The sequence below is a fragment of the Cervus elaphus genome, chromosome 19, assembly GCF_910594005.1.
Source record: "Cervus elaphus chromosome 19, mCerEla1.1, whole genome shotgun sequence".
Classification (NCBI taxonomy): domain Eukaryota; kingdom Metazoa; phylum Chordata; class Mammalia; order Artiodactyla; family Cervidae; genus Cervus; species Cervus elaphus.
Genome location: NC_057833.1, coordinates 25,197,568 through 25,214,730, shown reverse-complemented (window position 1 = coordinate 25,214,730; position 17,163 = coordinate 25,197,568). Strand labels below are relative to the sequence as shown.

General features: G+C 39.5%; 1 protein-coding gene across 2 annotated transcripts in view; it reads left to right on the top strand.

The window, feature by feature from the left end:
* The window catches only part of TNFSF10 (TNF superfamily member 10), a 45,944-nt gene extending 35,697 nt beyond the window's left edge, over positions 1 to 10,247 (top strand). For both annotated transcript variants that reach the window (XM_043875141.1, XM_043875140.1), the window contains 3 exons: positions 2,790 to 2,832; positions 7,188 to 7,289; positions 9,138 to 10,247. In XM_043875141.1, the coding sequence (XP_043731076.1) occupies positions 2,790 to 2,832; positions 7,188 to 7,289; positions 9,138 to 9,589 (597 nt within the window). In that variant the 3' untranslated portion in view covers positions 9,590 to 10,247. The remainder of the gene's footprint in view (positions 1 to 2,789; positions 2,833 to 7,187; positions 7,290 to 9,137) is intronic.
* The last annotated feature ends 6,916 nt before the right edge of the window (positions 10,248 to 17,163 follow it).

Genomic DNA, 17,163 nt, shown 5'->3' with positions numbered 1-17,163 from the left:
GCCCTGATTGAAGCCTGCTCTAGAGTTTATTCCTCTCTTCCAGAGAGCTTCCTCATCTAGTCTAAATATTTTATCTTACCTTGTGAAAATGAGACACAGACAGAACAATATGTCCAAGGTCACACACTAATAAAGGATGTGCGTATTTTTTTTTTGTTATTCAGAAGACAAAAGAAACCAAATAATGATATTTTATACTTTTCCCACATTGTTGTTCTCTGGAATTAAGTCTTTTATTTTTGTACACATATAGAGCTGAAGAAAGAGGAAAGGAAAAGGGAAAAAAGATAGACTTTGAGAAACTGAAGGTGATGGCATCTCAATTCCCAGTAAATTACACATACAAAGTATTCTTTTCTGCTTGTGAAAATTGCTTACATAGGCTCTCTAGCAGAAACGTTATGGTAGCTAACAGTTTATTTCACTAGATGTGATTATGTAATTATACTCTGAGTGACATGACAGGTCAAACGAGTTTCTTTTCTCAGGCTGCTTTCTTACTTGTAAGATGGCATTAGTAATGTTTACCTTTTGCATATCTGGAAAGGTCAGCCAAGAATACAAATATGAAAATACTCTGTAAACTATGATACACAATCATTATTTCAACAGTTACTGGGGACACTCCCAGAGTAACAGGAGGATGTGTTTTAAAGAAATGATTATAAATCTATTGTCTGGTGCTCAGTATGCCTTTCTATAGACACAGTGTTATGTTGGTGGGTAGGCTCCGATTTATAACCCTAAGCAGCCCTCACAGTAAAGCCCAGACATCCCCTGTGATGCTATTTCTATGACAAGTAAAATCAGACTTCCACCGGGTTGTCCTAGAATCTCATCTGCTCCATGGCTGCCCTGGAAACACAGGTAGGGTGCTCACTGCACACAGGCAATCCTGAAGCAGCTGCAACTCCATCGCCCCCAGTGACAAGGACCAGGAAAGACGCAGGTTTGGGGAAGGGTCCTGAGGAAGCTGAGGAGTGGGGGACCCCACGGCCCCTGGGATCAGAGGGGTTGGCAAACCCACTGGTGGCAGAGGAGCGAAACTCAGAAGTAGAGTAGAAATCTGGAAACTGAGGAGGGGCTGGATGCAGGGGCAGGAAGTGGGGAGATGAGAGAAGCAGTTTGGGTGGGTTTTACTGGTCTCTTTCCTGCTCTTCCCCTCTCCCCCCATTCTCACATCCTGCCACAAACCAGAGAAGGGAGGGCACCCAGGGCAGGACAGAGTGTAGGGTAGGAGGGGGAAGACTTCCCCATATTTCCAGGTACCACATAAACAAACAGATCATTTCCCATAAATGTCCTTTATGGACATTCCGCATGTTATTAATATCTCCCCTAATCCCCGAATAGCTGTGAGGAAGGAATCATTATTATCTTCTTTTTTCTAAAAAAAAAAAATAATAAAGAAAGAAAGAAATTAAAATAGTCCATATCAGTTCAGTAACTTGAGAAAAGTTTCCCAGGGCTGGTAATGAACAAATTTTAATCCAGTCCCTCTGCGTATATTCTAATAATTCTGTTTTTTTGTTGTGCGCTTTTGTTTTTGGCCGTGCCACATGGCATCTTATTTCTTGGGCATCTTTTTTTTTCCCTGTCCAGGGATCGAACCAGTGCCCCGTGCTGTGGGAGGGCAGAGTCTTAACCCCTGGACAACCAGGGAAGTCTCATTATAATCTTTCTTTTTTTCTGCCTACTACTCTGTAAGAATTAGCCTTTTCCTTTTCCTGCTCCTCCTTTTTTCTTTCTGGCTCAGAAGGCCAGTGACAGAGCTAAAGTGCTGAGGCCCTTGCTTCCCCTCCCACACACCAGTGACCTTTGCCCTAGAGGAGCCCCAAGCTGTTATCCGTGGTCAGGGCTTTTGACAAAGAAAAATGCAAATATGGGGCTGGAGTACAGAGGAGGTTTCTGACAGTTATGTGATTAACAATGGTGATTGGAAAGGTGGGCAGGGACGGGCATAAGAGCTGAGTAGAGAGGAGTTTAAAGCCATCGGTGAGCCAGGTCAGGGTGGGCTCATTGAACCGAAGGGCTCAATTTCATTCTTTCTTACTGGTTTTCCCCACTGGTTAGCAAGTGGGGAAAGAAAATGATATGAGGTGTTTAGTAAGAGATGGAAATTTGGTAAGATCTCTTTATGGTGGGAATGTCTCAGCCACATTCTCAGAAATGAGAGAGTGACACGGTGCTAGCAGGTCACCACTGGATGGGGTGTGCATGTCTATGGGTGTCATGAGAGAAAGGGACTGTGCCTTATACCTTCTGTCTTAGGTATGTCCAATAATTTAAAGCCTCTGGAATCTAACACACACATACATTCAGAGACACACAGTGCACTTGTACACATGCTTGCATGCAGACACACACAGACAATGCACTTACACACATGCTTGCATGCAGACATACCTCCCAGAAAGTGAGGTGACATGACCATCACGTCTATTAGCCACAAGGAAGTCTGGGCACATTAGGCTGACCTCACTTGGAGAAAAATGACTCCTCCTTCCTGTGGTGCTCCAGGTATGGCATTTCAAAGACTTCATCCAGAAACAGAAGTCTCTCAGACAGAGGACCATCCTTTCATCAATAGTAAGGACAGCTGCCTCCGTATTTACCCCAGCTCCCACCCTACCCCACATGCTCTTTGCTTGAACAACTTAAAGCTGCCTAAGTTGATATCTTAAATGCAGAAATTTCCTGTTAGACATCAGCAAGAAGAGCCATAGACATTCAATAATCAGTTTAAATGCTTAGGGGAATTAACCAGCTTTATTCAATACTATTTTCAGATGATTTTGAGAACCTTTGAGGAAATGATTCCTACAAATCCAGGTATTATTTTTTGTTATTACTTTAATTTTCTAGTGTCAACCTCCTGATAAAGTGAGTACCTTTCCATCCTTTTGCTCTCTACTCTCACCCAAACATCCCACCTCTGAGTGATGCTCAGTAACTCAAGATGCTTGATTCTGTTTCCCTATTGGCATTGGCATTTGAACCAAATCTGAGGCCCACCTCAGGTATGAACTTTATTTCATGGGAATTTTATTCTTCCGATGTGGATTTACCTTTCATCTCAACTTCTTCCTTTCTTTGTTTTTACCTTCTAATGTGGGTAGCTTTCTGGAGCATAGCTGGAAAAAAATAAGGGGTCCAAAGTTACCCATCTTCTCTGCTTCTGTCCATGCCTAGGCTCTAAGCCTTTCTTTATGCAAAAATTTTGCTCCATCGTCTCTTTCCCAACAATGCTTCTCACCCAAAATCCTTATTCTGCAGTCCCCACACCTTTGCCATCTCCACTGATGGTCGGCCAACTGCTCTTGACCCACATCCCCTTTCAGTGGGTCTTTCAGAGAAGACCAAACTGGCTTCTCTGGTCCTCTGCCTGGCTTCTTCCATTCTTGAATTTTCACATCTCCTTCTCATCCTTCATCCTCATCACCTCTTCAAAGAGAACTTCTCTGACCAGCTGTCTAAGAAAGTTCCCCCACATCCTGTTTTTCTGTCATACTTATTTTGTTCGTTTCCTTTGATAAGTACATGTGTATAAATCAAAGAAAAAAAGATATATATATATTCTCTGTGTTCTGATTCCTTACTACATGAAAGATCTACAAAGACTGAAAACATGCCTATTTCTCTCACCTCTCTATACCTGGACTTACCTCTATATCTCAAACCTAGTAGATTCTCTTTTATCCCCCAGTCCTTACCTGCACCAACTTTGGCATGCATGTGCGTGTGTGTGTGTGTGTGCGTGCACGTTTTGACTGAGGTGAAATTCACATAACATGTGATTAACCATCTTGAAGCATACGATTTTGTGACAATTAGTGCATTCACAGTGTTGTCCCACCACCATCTCTGTCTACATACAAATTCTTAATACAGATTTTGTTAATCAAGACATAAGTAAATGTAACTGATGAATTAAATTTGCTGCTTCTTCACATTTAGCTCACCATAACCCCATTTTCCCCCACTAACGGTCATACAGGCCTCCATACATGTACCACAGACTTAAAGTCCTGGAGTACACCATCCTGGCAGAGAAGAAACAATGTTTTTATTTTATTTTATTTTTTTTTAAATCCAATGATCCCTCGGGAAGGATGTGGGAATAAGACAGTTCAGCCAAACCACTTATTCTGCTGGCTGCATCTGACAGTCATTCCACATTCTCCACATTTCCTTTGGCATATGCTGTCCCCCTCACCAAGCCAAGACATAGCAAGGTGAGGTCTACTGATATGCCCAACAATGTTTTTAAAATAGATATTTGGTTAATGATGTATTCCTACTTTTCAGCTATCCTTTCCTGTTACAATCAGCTTCCTCATCCCTTGATAACCCCCAGTTCAGTTCAGTTCAGTCACTCAGTCACATCCAACTCTTTGCAACCCCATGAATCGCAGCACGCCAGGCCTCCCTATCTATCACAAACTCCCAGAGTTTACTCAAACACATGTCCATTGAGTCGGTGATGCCATCCAGCCATCTCATCCTCTGTCGTCCCCTTCTCCTCCTGCCCCCAATCCCTCCCAGCATCAGGGTCTTTTCCAATGAGTCAACTCTCTACATGAGATGGCCAAAGTATTAGAGTTTCAGCTTCAGCATCAGTCCTTCCAATGAGCACCCAGGACTGATCTGCTTTAGGATGGACTGGTTGGATCTCCTTGATAACCCCCACCATCCTTTATTAAATATGAAGGCAAGACCTGGTCCCAGGATCTGAGCATTCGTTCTGGTCATTTCCCCAAAGCCAAAGGCAGTAGCAGGAATGATGAACATGCCATCTCTTCTTTCTTTAAAATATTTATTTGGCTTCCTTGTATCTTAGTCATGGCACACAGGATCTTCATTGCATCAAGTGGAATCTTTCCTTGCAGCACATGGACTCTCTAGTTGTGGTGCTTGGACTCAGTAGTTGTGACACATGGGCTTAGTTGCTCCATGGCATGCAGATCCTAGTTCTCCAACCAGGGATCAAACTGCATCCCCTGCATTGCAAGGCAGATTCTCAACCACTGGACCTCCAGGGAAGTCCCTCCAACTCTTCTAATGAGGAACACCAGATCCATGGTTTACATAAGACGTATGTACTATTTTCAGTTCTGGGAGAAAAATATTCTTTTTTATATTCATCCCAGTGGGGTGCAGAAATCACATACTTCTCAGTATTCCAAAATGTATCCATGACACTCAAATATGCATATTCATAGGGTATCTTGGAGTTGTTTGCTACAGTCTACAGGAAATTTCCTCTCTTCAAAATTTGCTCTTATATCTAGGCTTTCCTATATCCTTGCACTGACCTCAAATGCAAGATATTTGTAACTGGATTCCATTACCGTATGTTTTAAAGCAAAGTGTTAAAGTCTCGGAGCAGTCAAGACACTATGAATTATTTATCACTGGAGGTTCAAAGTAAATGAACACATCAACTTTGAAAGCTGAGCATTCTGAGAGTAACATGTAATTGACTATACATCCCCATGCTGTGTTGGGTCTTCCATATAGTACAAATGTCCACTATCCTGAATCAGTAACAATACCAGATAGATAAAGTCTTCTTCCTATTTCTTTCTCCCCTATGGAATTTTGTCACCTCATTTCAGTTTCCTCTACTACTAGTCTAGATGGAAGCTTCCTATTCTCACACCTGATCAATTACAACTCTCGCTAACCCACCAATCTCTAGTCCTCTCGGTTTCTACCATCAGAACTTACTATGAGTTAGTTTAGCCTAAAGCACAACACATATCTTTTTGCTTCCCTGGTTAAAACTGTTCAGAGTCTTCTCATGTCTGTAAAATCCAAATCTCTTAGCCTAACATTCAAATCCTCTGTAGTTTAAATCCTCATTCAAGCCTGAAACTGAACTCCTCTGATGCCTGTATCCCAGGAATGCTGTGTGTGTCTTGTCTTGGGGACACTGTTCTAGATCTCTGCGAAAGCCCTTCTGCCTTTGTTGTGGGCTTTAAGCCTCTCCATCCTCCCTCATTTCAAATAATTGTCCTGCACCTCAAATGCTTTCTTGCTTTCATTTGTTTATAGTTATTTCTCTGTGTTCCTAGAAGGGTGCCTGGCATGGATGTAATGGGCACTTTGGTTTGCTAGAGTAAGTAAATGAAGGGACCTTAGTCCAAAACCTCCCCTGACTCAGCTTTCCAACAAATAGGAATCTTTCATCACCCTTTCTTTCTATTTCATATGGGTCAAATTTCACTTTCTAATTTGTATCTTCCCTAAACCCTGTAAGTCCCTTGAAGGTTTAGATTATACTATCAGTGATTAATTTTTGAATCCCCCATGGAAGCACTGCCTTGTTCGTGGACATATTTGTTTGGTGAAACCATACAATTAATCTTAACAACCAACGTAAGCCTCCTGGAAAGTTTTAGCTGATTTTTAAAAGAGTAATTTGTTGAATTTGTAGTCATTTAGTCTGCTCTAGAGTACTTCAGGTGGTGGTCAGTAAATGTGATTTGTTTATTGTGATCTAGTGAATCAATGATTTATATGCTCATACACTGATTATCATGATCATTATGTCGTTTCATATACCTTTTGGGAGGTGAGGGAAGTGACTGTTGGATACCAGTTTGTGGCATCTATGGACATATAAACTGTGGAATCCTGTGGCCATGAAGAAAGTTGAGCCATAAACCCCATCTGAGATAGTGAATGATGTTTTGTAATTGCTGTTCCTTTAGAGTAGGTAGTAGCTAGCAAAGAGGAAAATATAATTGAAATGATGAAAATTAGTATCAGCTTTTTCCTACATACACCTCAAAGTGGAAAGTTGCCAGCACCTGGATATCTGTGCACTTTTAATGCCTCAGCAGGAGTACTATGCGTCCATGGTTTTGTTACTATTGTTGTTTAGTAAAAATATCAGGATCTTCACTTTGTTATATTCTAGTAGAACCTTACCCCTGAGATGCCAATAAATTATAGCTTAAGATACTGCTTATTCCTCCTATCTAAAGTACTTTTTGAATTAAACATAGGCTGAAGTAGACTACTCATAATACTAAAATGTAGGTTGGTTTTATGGAAACCCATATAATCAACTTTGGGAGCCCAGTGTGTTTACTATGCTTGATTGACAAGTACTGTGAACAGCAATGTATTTACGAAGTAGTTTGATAAGTGATGATGATTCTTTGTCATTTCTCTTTTAGAAAAACAATATGATCCTTACCTAGAGAGAGGAAATGGTCCTAAGAGGGTAGCTGCTCATATAACTGGAAACACTCGGAAAAGAAGCACGTTGCCAGTTCTAGGTAAGAGAAATGATTAATATATGGTTTAAAGGCAGGGAAGGGAAGAATTTGTTCTAAATAATTTATTCTCATATCTGAAATGTTTATATGGCTATCTACAAATTGGTCAGTAGTAATCAAGTCTCAGATTGACTCTTCAGAAGCAAGATTACAAGATAAGTAGCTTAGTTACTGCCCAGCACAACTAGCCTCAAGAAAATTCTGAAATGAGAGAACTTAGAGTTTCCCATGCCCCCATTTTTGCTTTTCTTATTTTTAAAAGTAACTTCTCACTCTTTCATCAAATCTTTCTCCTCTGAAAAGGTTCTAAATCAGTCATCTACTTTTCCAATGAATTACCAAACCCTCCTAGTGACATTTGCATTAGATTGAACCAGAAGAAGAAAAAATGGCCAATATTTGACCACTTTGCCAAATAGGTTAAGCCTAATTTTAACTGGAGAACAGGTGTCCATATATTGCTGAAGTTAGTGTGTGAGTCTTGTAATCTAAACACCCACTTGGGAATCCCAGCTCCTCCTTACCAAGTTCTTCATTTTGAGAAAATTACTTAACCCAATCAAGCTTCATTTTCCTTCTCTCTCTTTTTTTTTAAGAAAAGATTTTTTTGAAGTGGACCATTCTTAATGCCTTTAATGAATTTGTTACATTATCACTTCTGTTTTATGTTGTGGTTTTTTGGCCAAGAGTCATGTGGGATTAGCTCTCCAGCCAGGGATGAAATCCAAACACCCTGACTTGGAAGGCAAAGTCTTAACCACTGGACTACCAGGGAAGTCCCAAGCTTCATTTTCTTCACATAAAAAGTAGAGATAACCTTTAACTCACAAAACAGTGAGTGAAGATGAATGCAAAATGCAAGTGCATTGTAAGTACTCAGTAAGTGGTGCTTTTATTATTGTGAGAGATTTTGTCCTAGGTTAAAGGTATTTCAGGCATCAGTTAATGAATAAAGAGTTTGTTGGGGTTTTTTGTTGGCTGGTTGGTTTTTGTCTGGTTTTACTCTGGGCAGTTGCCTTCATGGTATTCCTAAACTGGTATTTTTGGAGTTAATTGATGTGTTCTGCCTATTTGTGAGATTGTTATTTCACTATTCCTATTTACGATTCATCAAATAATATGGTAGTTGTTTTAAACTCTTAAAAAACTAAATTTTGCACCAATCATAGAGATGAGCCCAAAGTTTAAAGGAATATCCTATCTCAGTAAGGCCCATCTCCATTCACAACCTTTCAGGATTTAAAGATCCAAAGATCTGAAGATCTTTAAATCTGGGCGTTTTTGCCAAATCCTGTACCTTGCCTTATTGGACTCGAGATGCCTGCTGCTTGGAAGGTGCTTGTGAAACTGGGTTACTGAGAAAGACCAAGGAGGAATCCAAAAAGACCTAAAAGAGTAGCAGGAATTTATGAGCTCTAGGCTAGAGGAGCAGACATGTTTTTTTGGTTTCCTTCTACATTGTCAATCTGAGCTCACCAGCACAGGCAAGGAGCCAGGGGTTCTGGACGGAAATTCTTCCCGGGAGTAGACTGCTATCTTAATGAACCATTCCCATGGCACCATTCAGAGCTGAGTGTGGCAGTCAGGGTACAGCAAAATAGGGGACTTCAAACAGGTCACAGTGGCATGGGAGCCTCCAGATTTCTATATGATTAGGATTTAGACTCCTAGGAAGATTGAGGGAGCGTGAAGTTTTTTTGTTTTGTGTGTGTGTGTGTGTGTGTGTGAAGTTTTAAATTAGATTAAAATTCTTTACAGTTTCAACCAAAGTGTTGTCTAGTCACAGCTATCGGGAAACTCCTTGCTTTACTACAAGTTAATTTTATTTTTCTCCAAACTTCATCCCAGGCTCCAAGAATGAAAAAGCTGTGGGCCATAAAATAGTTTACTGGGAGTCATCAAGAAAAGGACATTCGTTCTTGAATAAATTGATCTTAAGGAATGGAGAGCTGGTTATCCAATACACAGGATTTTATTACATCTATTCCCAAACATACTTTCGATTTCAGGAACCTGAGGAAGGTTTGGGAACTGTCTCAACAGAAGAGAACAGAAAAAAAATCAAACAAATGGTACAATATATTTACAAATACACAAGCTATCCTGACCCTATACTGCTGATGAAAAGTGCTAGAAATAGTTGTTGGTCTAAAGATTCAGAATATGGACTCTATTCCATCTATCAAGGAGGAATATTTGAGCTTAAGGAAAATGATAGAATTTTTGTCTCTGTAACTAATGAGCGATTGATTGACCTGGACCAAGAAGCCAGTTTTTTCGGAGCCTTTTTAATTGGCTAAAGGATCTATAAAGAAAAAACAGTGCCCCCAGAGTGACCTTTCACTTTTCAGAGTGATGTACTTCAGAAATGTGGTGAAAGTAAGGCAGCCTGAGCAGAACAACTTCAACCAAAAGATCTACAACACAAGCTTTTTTGGTATCCTGGATTTTCTAACACTTAGCTACCTGGGAAGCTGCCTCTGGGGCTTCCCCCCTTACCACCAGAAATCTAGAAGATTTTCAATTTAGAAACATTTGTGTGGCAATTAACATCTCTGCTTCTTTACCATCTACTCTTGTGAAGATACCAGAAGACTGAAAGGTCCTGGTCATTGTATGCAGGATGCGAAGGGAGTGGCATACTGTCGGACCCTGTGGTAGCTGTCCTGGACTCTCAACTTGGAAATAAGAAAATCCCGCTGTATTTCTCCATTGTCTGTTGTAACTTCTCCTTTTTTATTTCTAATTTTATTTAGATGTGAGTCTTATTTAATTTTATTTGATCTGAGTCTTCTCCCTTTTTGTCTTGATGAGTCTAAGTAATGATTTGCCAATTTTGTTTCTCTTCCCCAAAACCAGCTTTTAGTTTTATTGGTTTTGCTATTGTTTCCTTCATTTCTTATTTCTTCTCTGATCTTTATGATTTATTTCCTTCCACTAACTTTGGGTGTTTATTTGTTCTTCTTTTTCTAGTTGCTTTAGGTGTAAGGTTGGGTTGTTTGCTTGATGTTTTTCTCATTTGTTTTTTACAGTTTGAGTTTTTCACAGTTTTTTTTTTTCCTGTAATTGATATTTAATCTTATATAAGTATCTCACACAGCTCAATATCAGAAAAACAAACAACCCAATAAAAAATTAGGCTGAGGACCTAAACAGACATTTCTCCAAAGAAGACACAGAGATAGCCAATAAACACAAGAAAAGATGTTCAACATCGTTCATTATTAGAGAAATGCAAATCAAAACAACCATGAGGTACCACCTCACTCCAATCAGAATAGCCATCATCAAAAAATCTACAAACAGTAAATGCTAGAGAGGATGTGGAGAAAAGGGAATCCTCCTACACTGTTGGTAGGAATATAAATTGATAAGCCATTATGGAGAACATTATGGAGGTTCCTTTAAAAACTAGGAATAAATCTACCATATGACCCAGCAATCCCACTACTGGGAATATACCCTGAGAAAACCACAATTGACATCAACCCCAATGTTCATTGCAGCACTAATTTACAATATCCAGGACATGGAAGCAACCTAGATGTCCTTTGACAGATGAATGGATGAAGAAGATGTATATAGATATACAATGGAATATTACTCAGCCATAAAAAGGAACAAGTCTTAGTCAATGGTAGTGAGGTGGATGAACCTGGAGTCTGTTATACAGAGTGAAGTAAGTCAGAAAGACAAAAACAAGTAGTATACGTTAGCACATATATATGTAATCTAACCTGGAGAAAAAAAATGGCAACCCACTGCAGTATTCTTGCCTGAAAAATCTTATGGACAGAGGAGCCTGGCAGGCCACGGTCCCTGAGATTGTAAAGAGCTAGATACAACTGAGTGACTGAACAGCATGGGATCTAGAAGAAGAGTACTAATGAACCTATTTACAGAGAAGAAACGGAGGTGTAGTGTAGAGAATGGACTTGTAGACACAGGAGGGGAAGGAGAGACTGGGACAAATTGAGAAAGGAGCATTAACATTTATATACTATCGTGTAAATAGATAACTAGTGAGAAGCTGCTATGTAACACAAGGAGCCTAGCCTGACACTCTGTGATGACCAATAACAGTGGGATTGGGGGAAGATGGAAGGGGTACATATATAATTATGACTAATTGACACTGTTATAAAGCAGAGACCAACACAAGTTCACAGAGACTTCACAACACAATTGTGAAGTAACTGCTGCTGCTGCTAAGTCACTCAGTCATGTCCAACTCTGTGCGACCCCATAGACGGCAGCCCACTGGGCTCCCCCATCCCTGGGATTCTCCAGGCAAGAACACTGGAGTGGGTTGCCATTTCCTTCTCCAATGCATGAAAGTGAAAAGTGAAAGTGAAGTCGCTCAGTCGTGTCCAACTCTTAGCAATTCCGTGGGCCGCAGCCCACCAGGCTCCTCTGTCCATGGGATTTTCCAGGCAAGAGTACTGGAGTGGGGTGCCATTGCCTTCTCCGTGTGAAGTAACTACCTTCCAATAAAAAAGTAATAAAAATATGTTACTTTTTCAATAAAAATGACTTTAAAATATGTAGTTTTTGTGTATTTTGTACTTAACATTTTATAGTAACAAGATTAGTAACAATGGGGAAAAGAACTTCTAATGTCTTTTTTATGGTATCTTTTATATAACATGTCTTACAGAAGAAAGAAAGAAACTGCTCATTTTTGTACCATGTGATTAAAATATTATCAGTCCTTTCCTTTATGGTTAATGCTTTTGTTACTGACTGAATTTTGTCCCCACAAAAGATAATGTCAATGTCCTATTCCCCAGTACTTCAGAAATGTGATCTTATTTGGAAATAAGTTTGTTGCAGATATAATTAGTAAAGATGAGGTCGTAGTGGAATAGGTTGGGTCCTTCATAGAATGTGACTGGTGGCCTCATTATTTAAAAGAGATTTAGTAACAGAAAGACCCACAGGAGGAAGTCCTCGTGGCAGCAGAAGCAGAGATTGAAGTGATGAAGCTGCAAGCGAGGAGCCCCAAGGATTGACAGTCCTCATCAGAAGCTCAAGAAGCAAGAGAGGATTCCACTCAGAGCCTCAGAAATCTGCTGACACCTTGATTTTAGACTCCTGGCCTCCAGAACTGTAAGAGAACAATTTTCTGATGTTGAAAACCACCTGGTCTGACACTTTGGTTCAGCAGCCCTAGGAAGCTTATACAGCTTTCCATACCATGTTTAAGAAATCTTTTTTTACTGATGTCACACAGATGTCACCATTAATATTTTTTTTTCTGAAATCTTGAAGTTTAGTGTTTCATAGTTTGATAGTAGGACTCAACAATAATTTAATTCATGAATGATGAAGGGATATAATTTTATCTTTTACCATATCAGTGACCAGTTGTCCAACACTGTTCAATGGCTAGCCTACTCTTTCCCCATTGATTTTAGTGTCTAACATCATACACCAAGCTCCCAGGGGTCTGTTTGTGTGCTCACTTCCCACCCTCCCCCCAACCCTGCATTGGATTGGTTGTCAGTTCTTGCACTCATTCCATCCATTTTCTAAAAATTGTGGTAAAATATAGGTAACTTAAAATTTATCATTTAACCATTTTTGAGCGTAGAGTTCAGTAGCATTAAGTACATTCACATTGTTGTGTGACCTTCAGTACTATCCATGTCCAGAACATTTCATTATCCCAAGCTAAAACTTTGTAACCATTAAGCAATAACTTCATTTCCTTTCCTCCAGGCCCTGGTAATCACCATACTACTTTCTTAATGAATTTGACTGTCTTAGGTAGCTCATGTAAGTAGAATTATGCAGTATTTGTTCTTTTATGTTTGACTTATTTGATTTAGCATAATGTCTTCAAGGTTTAATCCATGTTGAAGTATGCGTCAGACTTTCTTTAAAAAATTTAAGTATAGTTGATTCACAATGTTGTATTAATTTTTGCTGTTCATCTCTTTTTAAGACTGAATGAATGACCCAGAGGGATGGGATGGGGAGCGAGGTGGGAGGGGGGTTCAGGATGGAGAACACATGTAAATCCATGGCTGATTCATATCAATGTATGGCAAAAGCCACTACAATATTGTAAAGTAATTAGCTCCAACTAATATAAATAAATGAAAAAAAAAAAGAAAAAAAGACTGAATGATATTACAGCATTGGAAAATAGATACTACATTTTGTTTATTCATGTATCTGTTGATCATACTCTCTGGCTTTAATGGTTACTATTTGCTTTTCTATAAATCTTAACTTTCTCCTTCTTTAGTCCTTTGTTTCCAAACAATCCAGGCATTTGGTCCTTTAATTCACAAACTTTGTGCAACATAAGTACCTTTCATTGTGACATTTTAAGGCAAAATTTAGAAGAGAAAAGGTTACATTTGCATGTGCAGAATTCAGTTGGCAGTTTAAATAAACATCCTGGGAAGTCTCAAATTTCATTCCAAGTTCAACTGATACAGTATCAGAACCATATGTAAATTTTTGAACAATGTGAATAATGACTATAGCCACCCAAAAGGAAAGCAGTCCATTTGACCCGAAGCGGAAGGAGATAGGAAGGAATGAAAGAAAGTAGTCAGACTTCTTATACTTTATAGGAAAGGCCCATAGAGCTATTGAGCTATGGATATATGGTATTCCTCAAAACAAGGGAAGAAGGACCCCGAAGACAATTTAGAGATCATTAAGGCTTCCTCTTTGGTCTCAAAAGTTGGGACTGTATCACTTGGATTTTGACAGGCCAGACAACCCTTGCCCATGACTGTGGGGGTGGAGCCACCCAAAGCCATGGGAACGGTGCTACCAAAGCTGTGGAGGCCAGGCCCCTGCCCAGCAGAGCCCTCAGAGACGTCTGCCTCTGCCCAGATATCAAGGCATGGAGCCATCTAGAACTGTGGGCACTCAATCCAGGCAGAAGACCACAGAGAGGATGAGGTTACTGCAGAGAATCCCTGCCAGGAAAATGCCCAGTGGATATAGCTTCTCCCATGATCCCAAGTCAGCAGAGCCTCTGGTGTGCAGTTCCAGACAGAGACAGCTACAAGCATGCAAGTCAAGCCAGTGAGGATTGCCACGTGGGTTGCCTGCAGCAAAGTCATGGGGGCAGGTATACCCCAGTGTGCACAGAAGGTCATGTCCATATCCCAGTGGGCCTAGCAGGGAGAGTATCTGGTGAAAGATTATTCTCAAGTCTTGAAATTTTATGTTTGCCTTGTTGTGTTTGGACTTGCTTGGGACCTGCCACCCTCTTCTTTCCTGTTTCTCCCTTTAGGCCTGGGAGAGTTTGCCCTACTGCCTGTCTCATATTGTTTTTTGGAAGCACATAATTTTTTTTATTTCACAGATTCACATCTGGAGAGCAATTTATCTCAGAATCAGTTATACCTTGAGTCTCATGCACATCTGTTTCAGGTGATATTTATATGAGACTTTAAACTTAGATTTTTTTTTTAGCTGATGCTAGATGAAATTAAGACTTTGGAAGCTGTTGAGATGGAATGATCATGTTTTGCATGCAAAATGGACATGAATTTTGGGGGGCCAGGGATATAATGCTATGATTTGAACATTTATTTCCCTCCAAAATTTCATATGTAATTTTCAAAATTTATTGAAATCCTAATACCTTATGTGATGGTATTAGAGCCAGGGTCTTTTGGAATTGACTAGGTCATGATGGGTCCACTCATGAATGAGATTAATGTCCTTATAAAAAGGTTTGAGATAGGTCCCTTGCCTGTTCAGTCATGTGGGGATACAATGAGAAGTTTGTGACCCAGAAGAGGGTCTCTATACGACCATGCTGGCACCCTGATCTTAACTTCTAGCCTCCAGAACTGTGAAAAATTAATTTATTTATGAACTACCCAATTTGTGGCATGATATTCTCTAATCAGAAGACAAAAAGTGGTTGAATGAGTTAAAAACCAAAATCTAGCAATATGTGGTCTACAAGGGATTCACTTTATTTTTTATGGCCATTTCTTTACAAAAAATTTTTATTTATTTTAATTTTTTTGGCTGTGCTGGGTCTTTGTTGATGTGCTCAGGACTTTCTCTAGCTGCAGTATCTCAGGTTTCTATTGTGGTGGCTTCTCTTGTACAGCACAGGCTCTAGAGCACAAGAGAATCAACAGCTGTGGCACTTGTACATAGCTGCTCCAAGGCACGTGGGATCTTCCTGGACCAGGGATTGAACCAATGCCCCTTACATTGCAAGGTGAATTCCTAACTTCTAGACTACCAAGGAAGCCCAAGGGACTCACTTCAGATTTAAAGATATACATAGATTGAAAGTGAAGAAATGAAAAAAGATATCCCATGCAAAGATGACCAAAAACAGCATGGGGTACACTTGTATCAGGCAAAATAGACTTTAAGTCAAAAACTCTCTAGAGACAGAGTCATTATATGCTGATAAAATTCAATTCAACAGAAAGATAGAGCAATTATATGTACATATCCAGCATCAGAACCCCTAAACGTTTAAAGCAAATACCAATAGATCTGAAGGGAGAAGTTGATAACAATACAATAATGATAGAGACTTCATTATTCTACTTAACAATAGTGGATGGAACACCAGCAGGCAGAAAATCAATAAAGAAACAACTGACTATTGTTTGACAAAACATTGATGAAGGAAATTGAAGATGATACAAAGAAATGGAAAGTTGTCCCATGTTCTTGGATTGGAAGAATTAATATTGTCAAAACATCCTTACTACCTAAAGCAATCTACATATTTAATGAAATTGCTATCAAAATTTCCTTGACTTCTACCTTATCCTATATAAAAAATTAACTTAAAAAAGATCATTTTGTTGTTTTCTAGTTGCAAAGTCAAGTCTGACTCTTTGCAACCCCATGCCTGCCAGGTTCCTCTGTCCATGGGACTTCCCAAGCAAGAACACTGGAGTAGGTTGCCATTTCCTCCTCCAGGGGATCTTCCCAACCCAGGGATCAAAGCTGCATCTCCTGCATCTCCTGAATTGGCAGGTTGATTCTTTTCCACTGCACCACCAGGGAATCCCTAAAAGGATCATAGACCTAAACATAAGATCAAAGACTATAAAATTCTTAGAAAACATAGAGGCAAGTCTTCTCTTTTATTTATATTTGGCAATAGATTTTAGATATGATACCAAAAGTATGAGCAACAGAAGAAAGAATGGGCAAACTGGATTTCATCAAATTAAACACTTTTGTACATAAAAAGACACTATCAAGAAAGTGAAAAGCCAACCTACAGAAAGTGAGAAAATATTTGCAAATCACATTTCTGATAAAGGACTTATAGCGGACAAAATAAACAACTCTTTTAACAACAAAAAGACAAGGCTCAATCATGTCTGACTCTTTGCAACCACATGGACTGTAGCCAGTCAGGCTCCTCTGTCCATGGAATTTTCCAGGTAAGAATACTGGAGTATTTCCAGTATTTCCTTCTCCAGGAAATCTTCCCGACCCAGGGATCAAACCCACATCTCTTGTGTCTCCTGCATTAGCAGGCAGATCCTTTACCAGCTGAGCCTCCAGGGAAGCTCTAACAAAAAGATGACACAATAAAAAATTGGAGAAAGATTAAAACCACAATGAGACATGAATGTATACCTATTAGGATGGCTACTATTAAACAACAGGTAATAACAAGTGTTGGTGAGAATGTGGATATATTGGCACCATCACACTTTGCTGTTGGGAATTTAAAATGGTGCAACTGATGTGAAAAAAATAGTGATTTCTCTGGAAGTTAAACATAACATTACCATATTACCTAGAAATTTCACTCATAAGTGTATTTTCAGGAGAATTGAAAACAGATACTTTTAAATGAATACTTGGACATAAAGTTTCATAGCAGCACTGTTTACCACAGACCAAA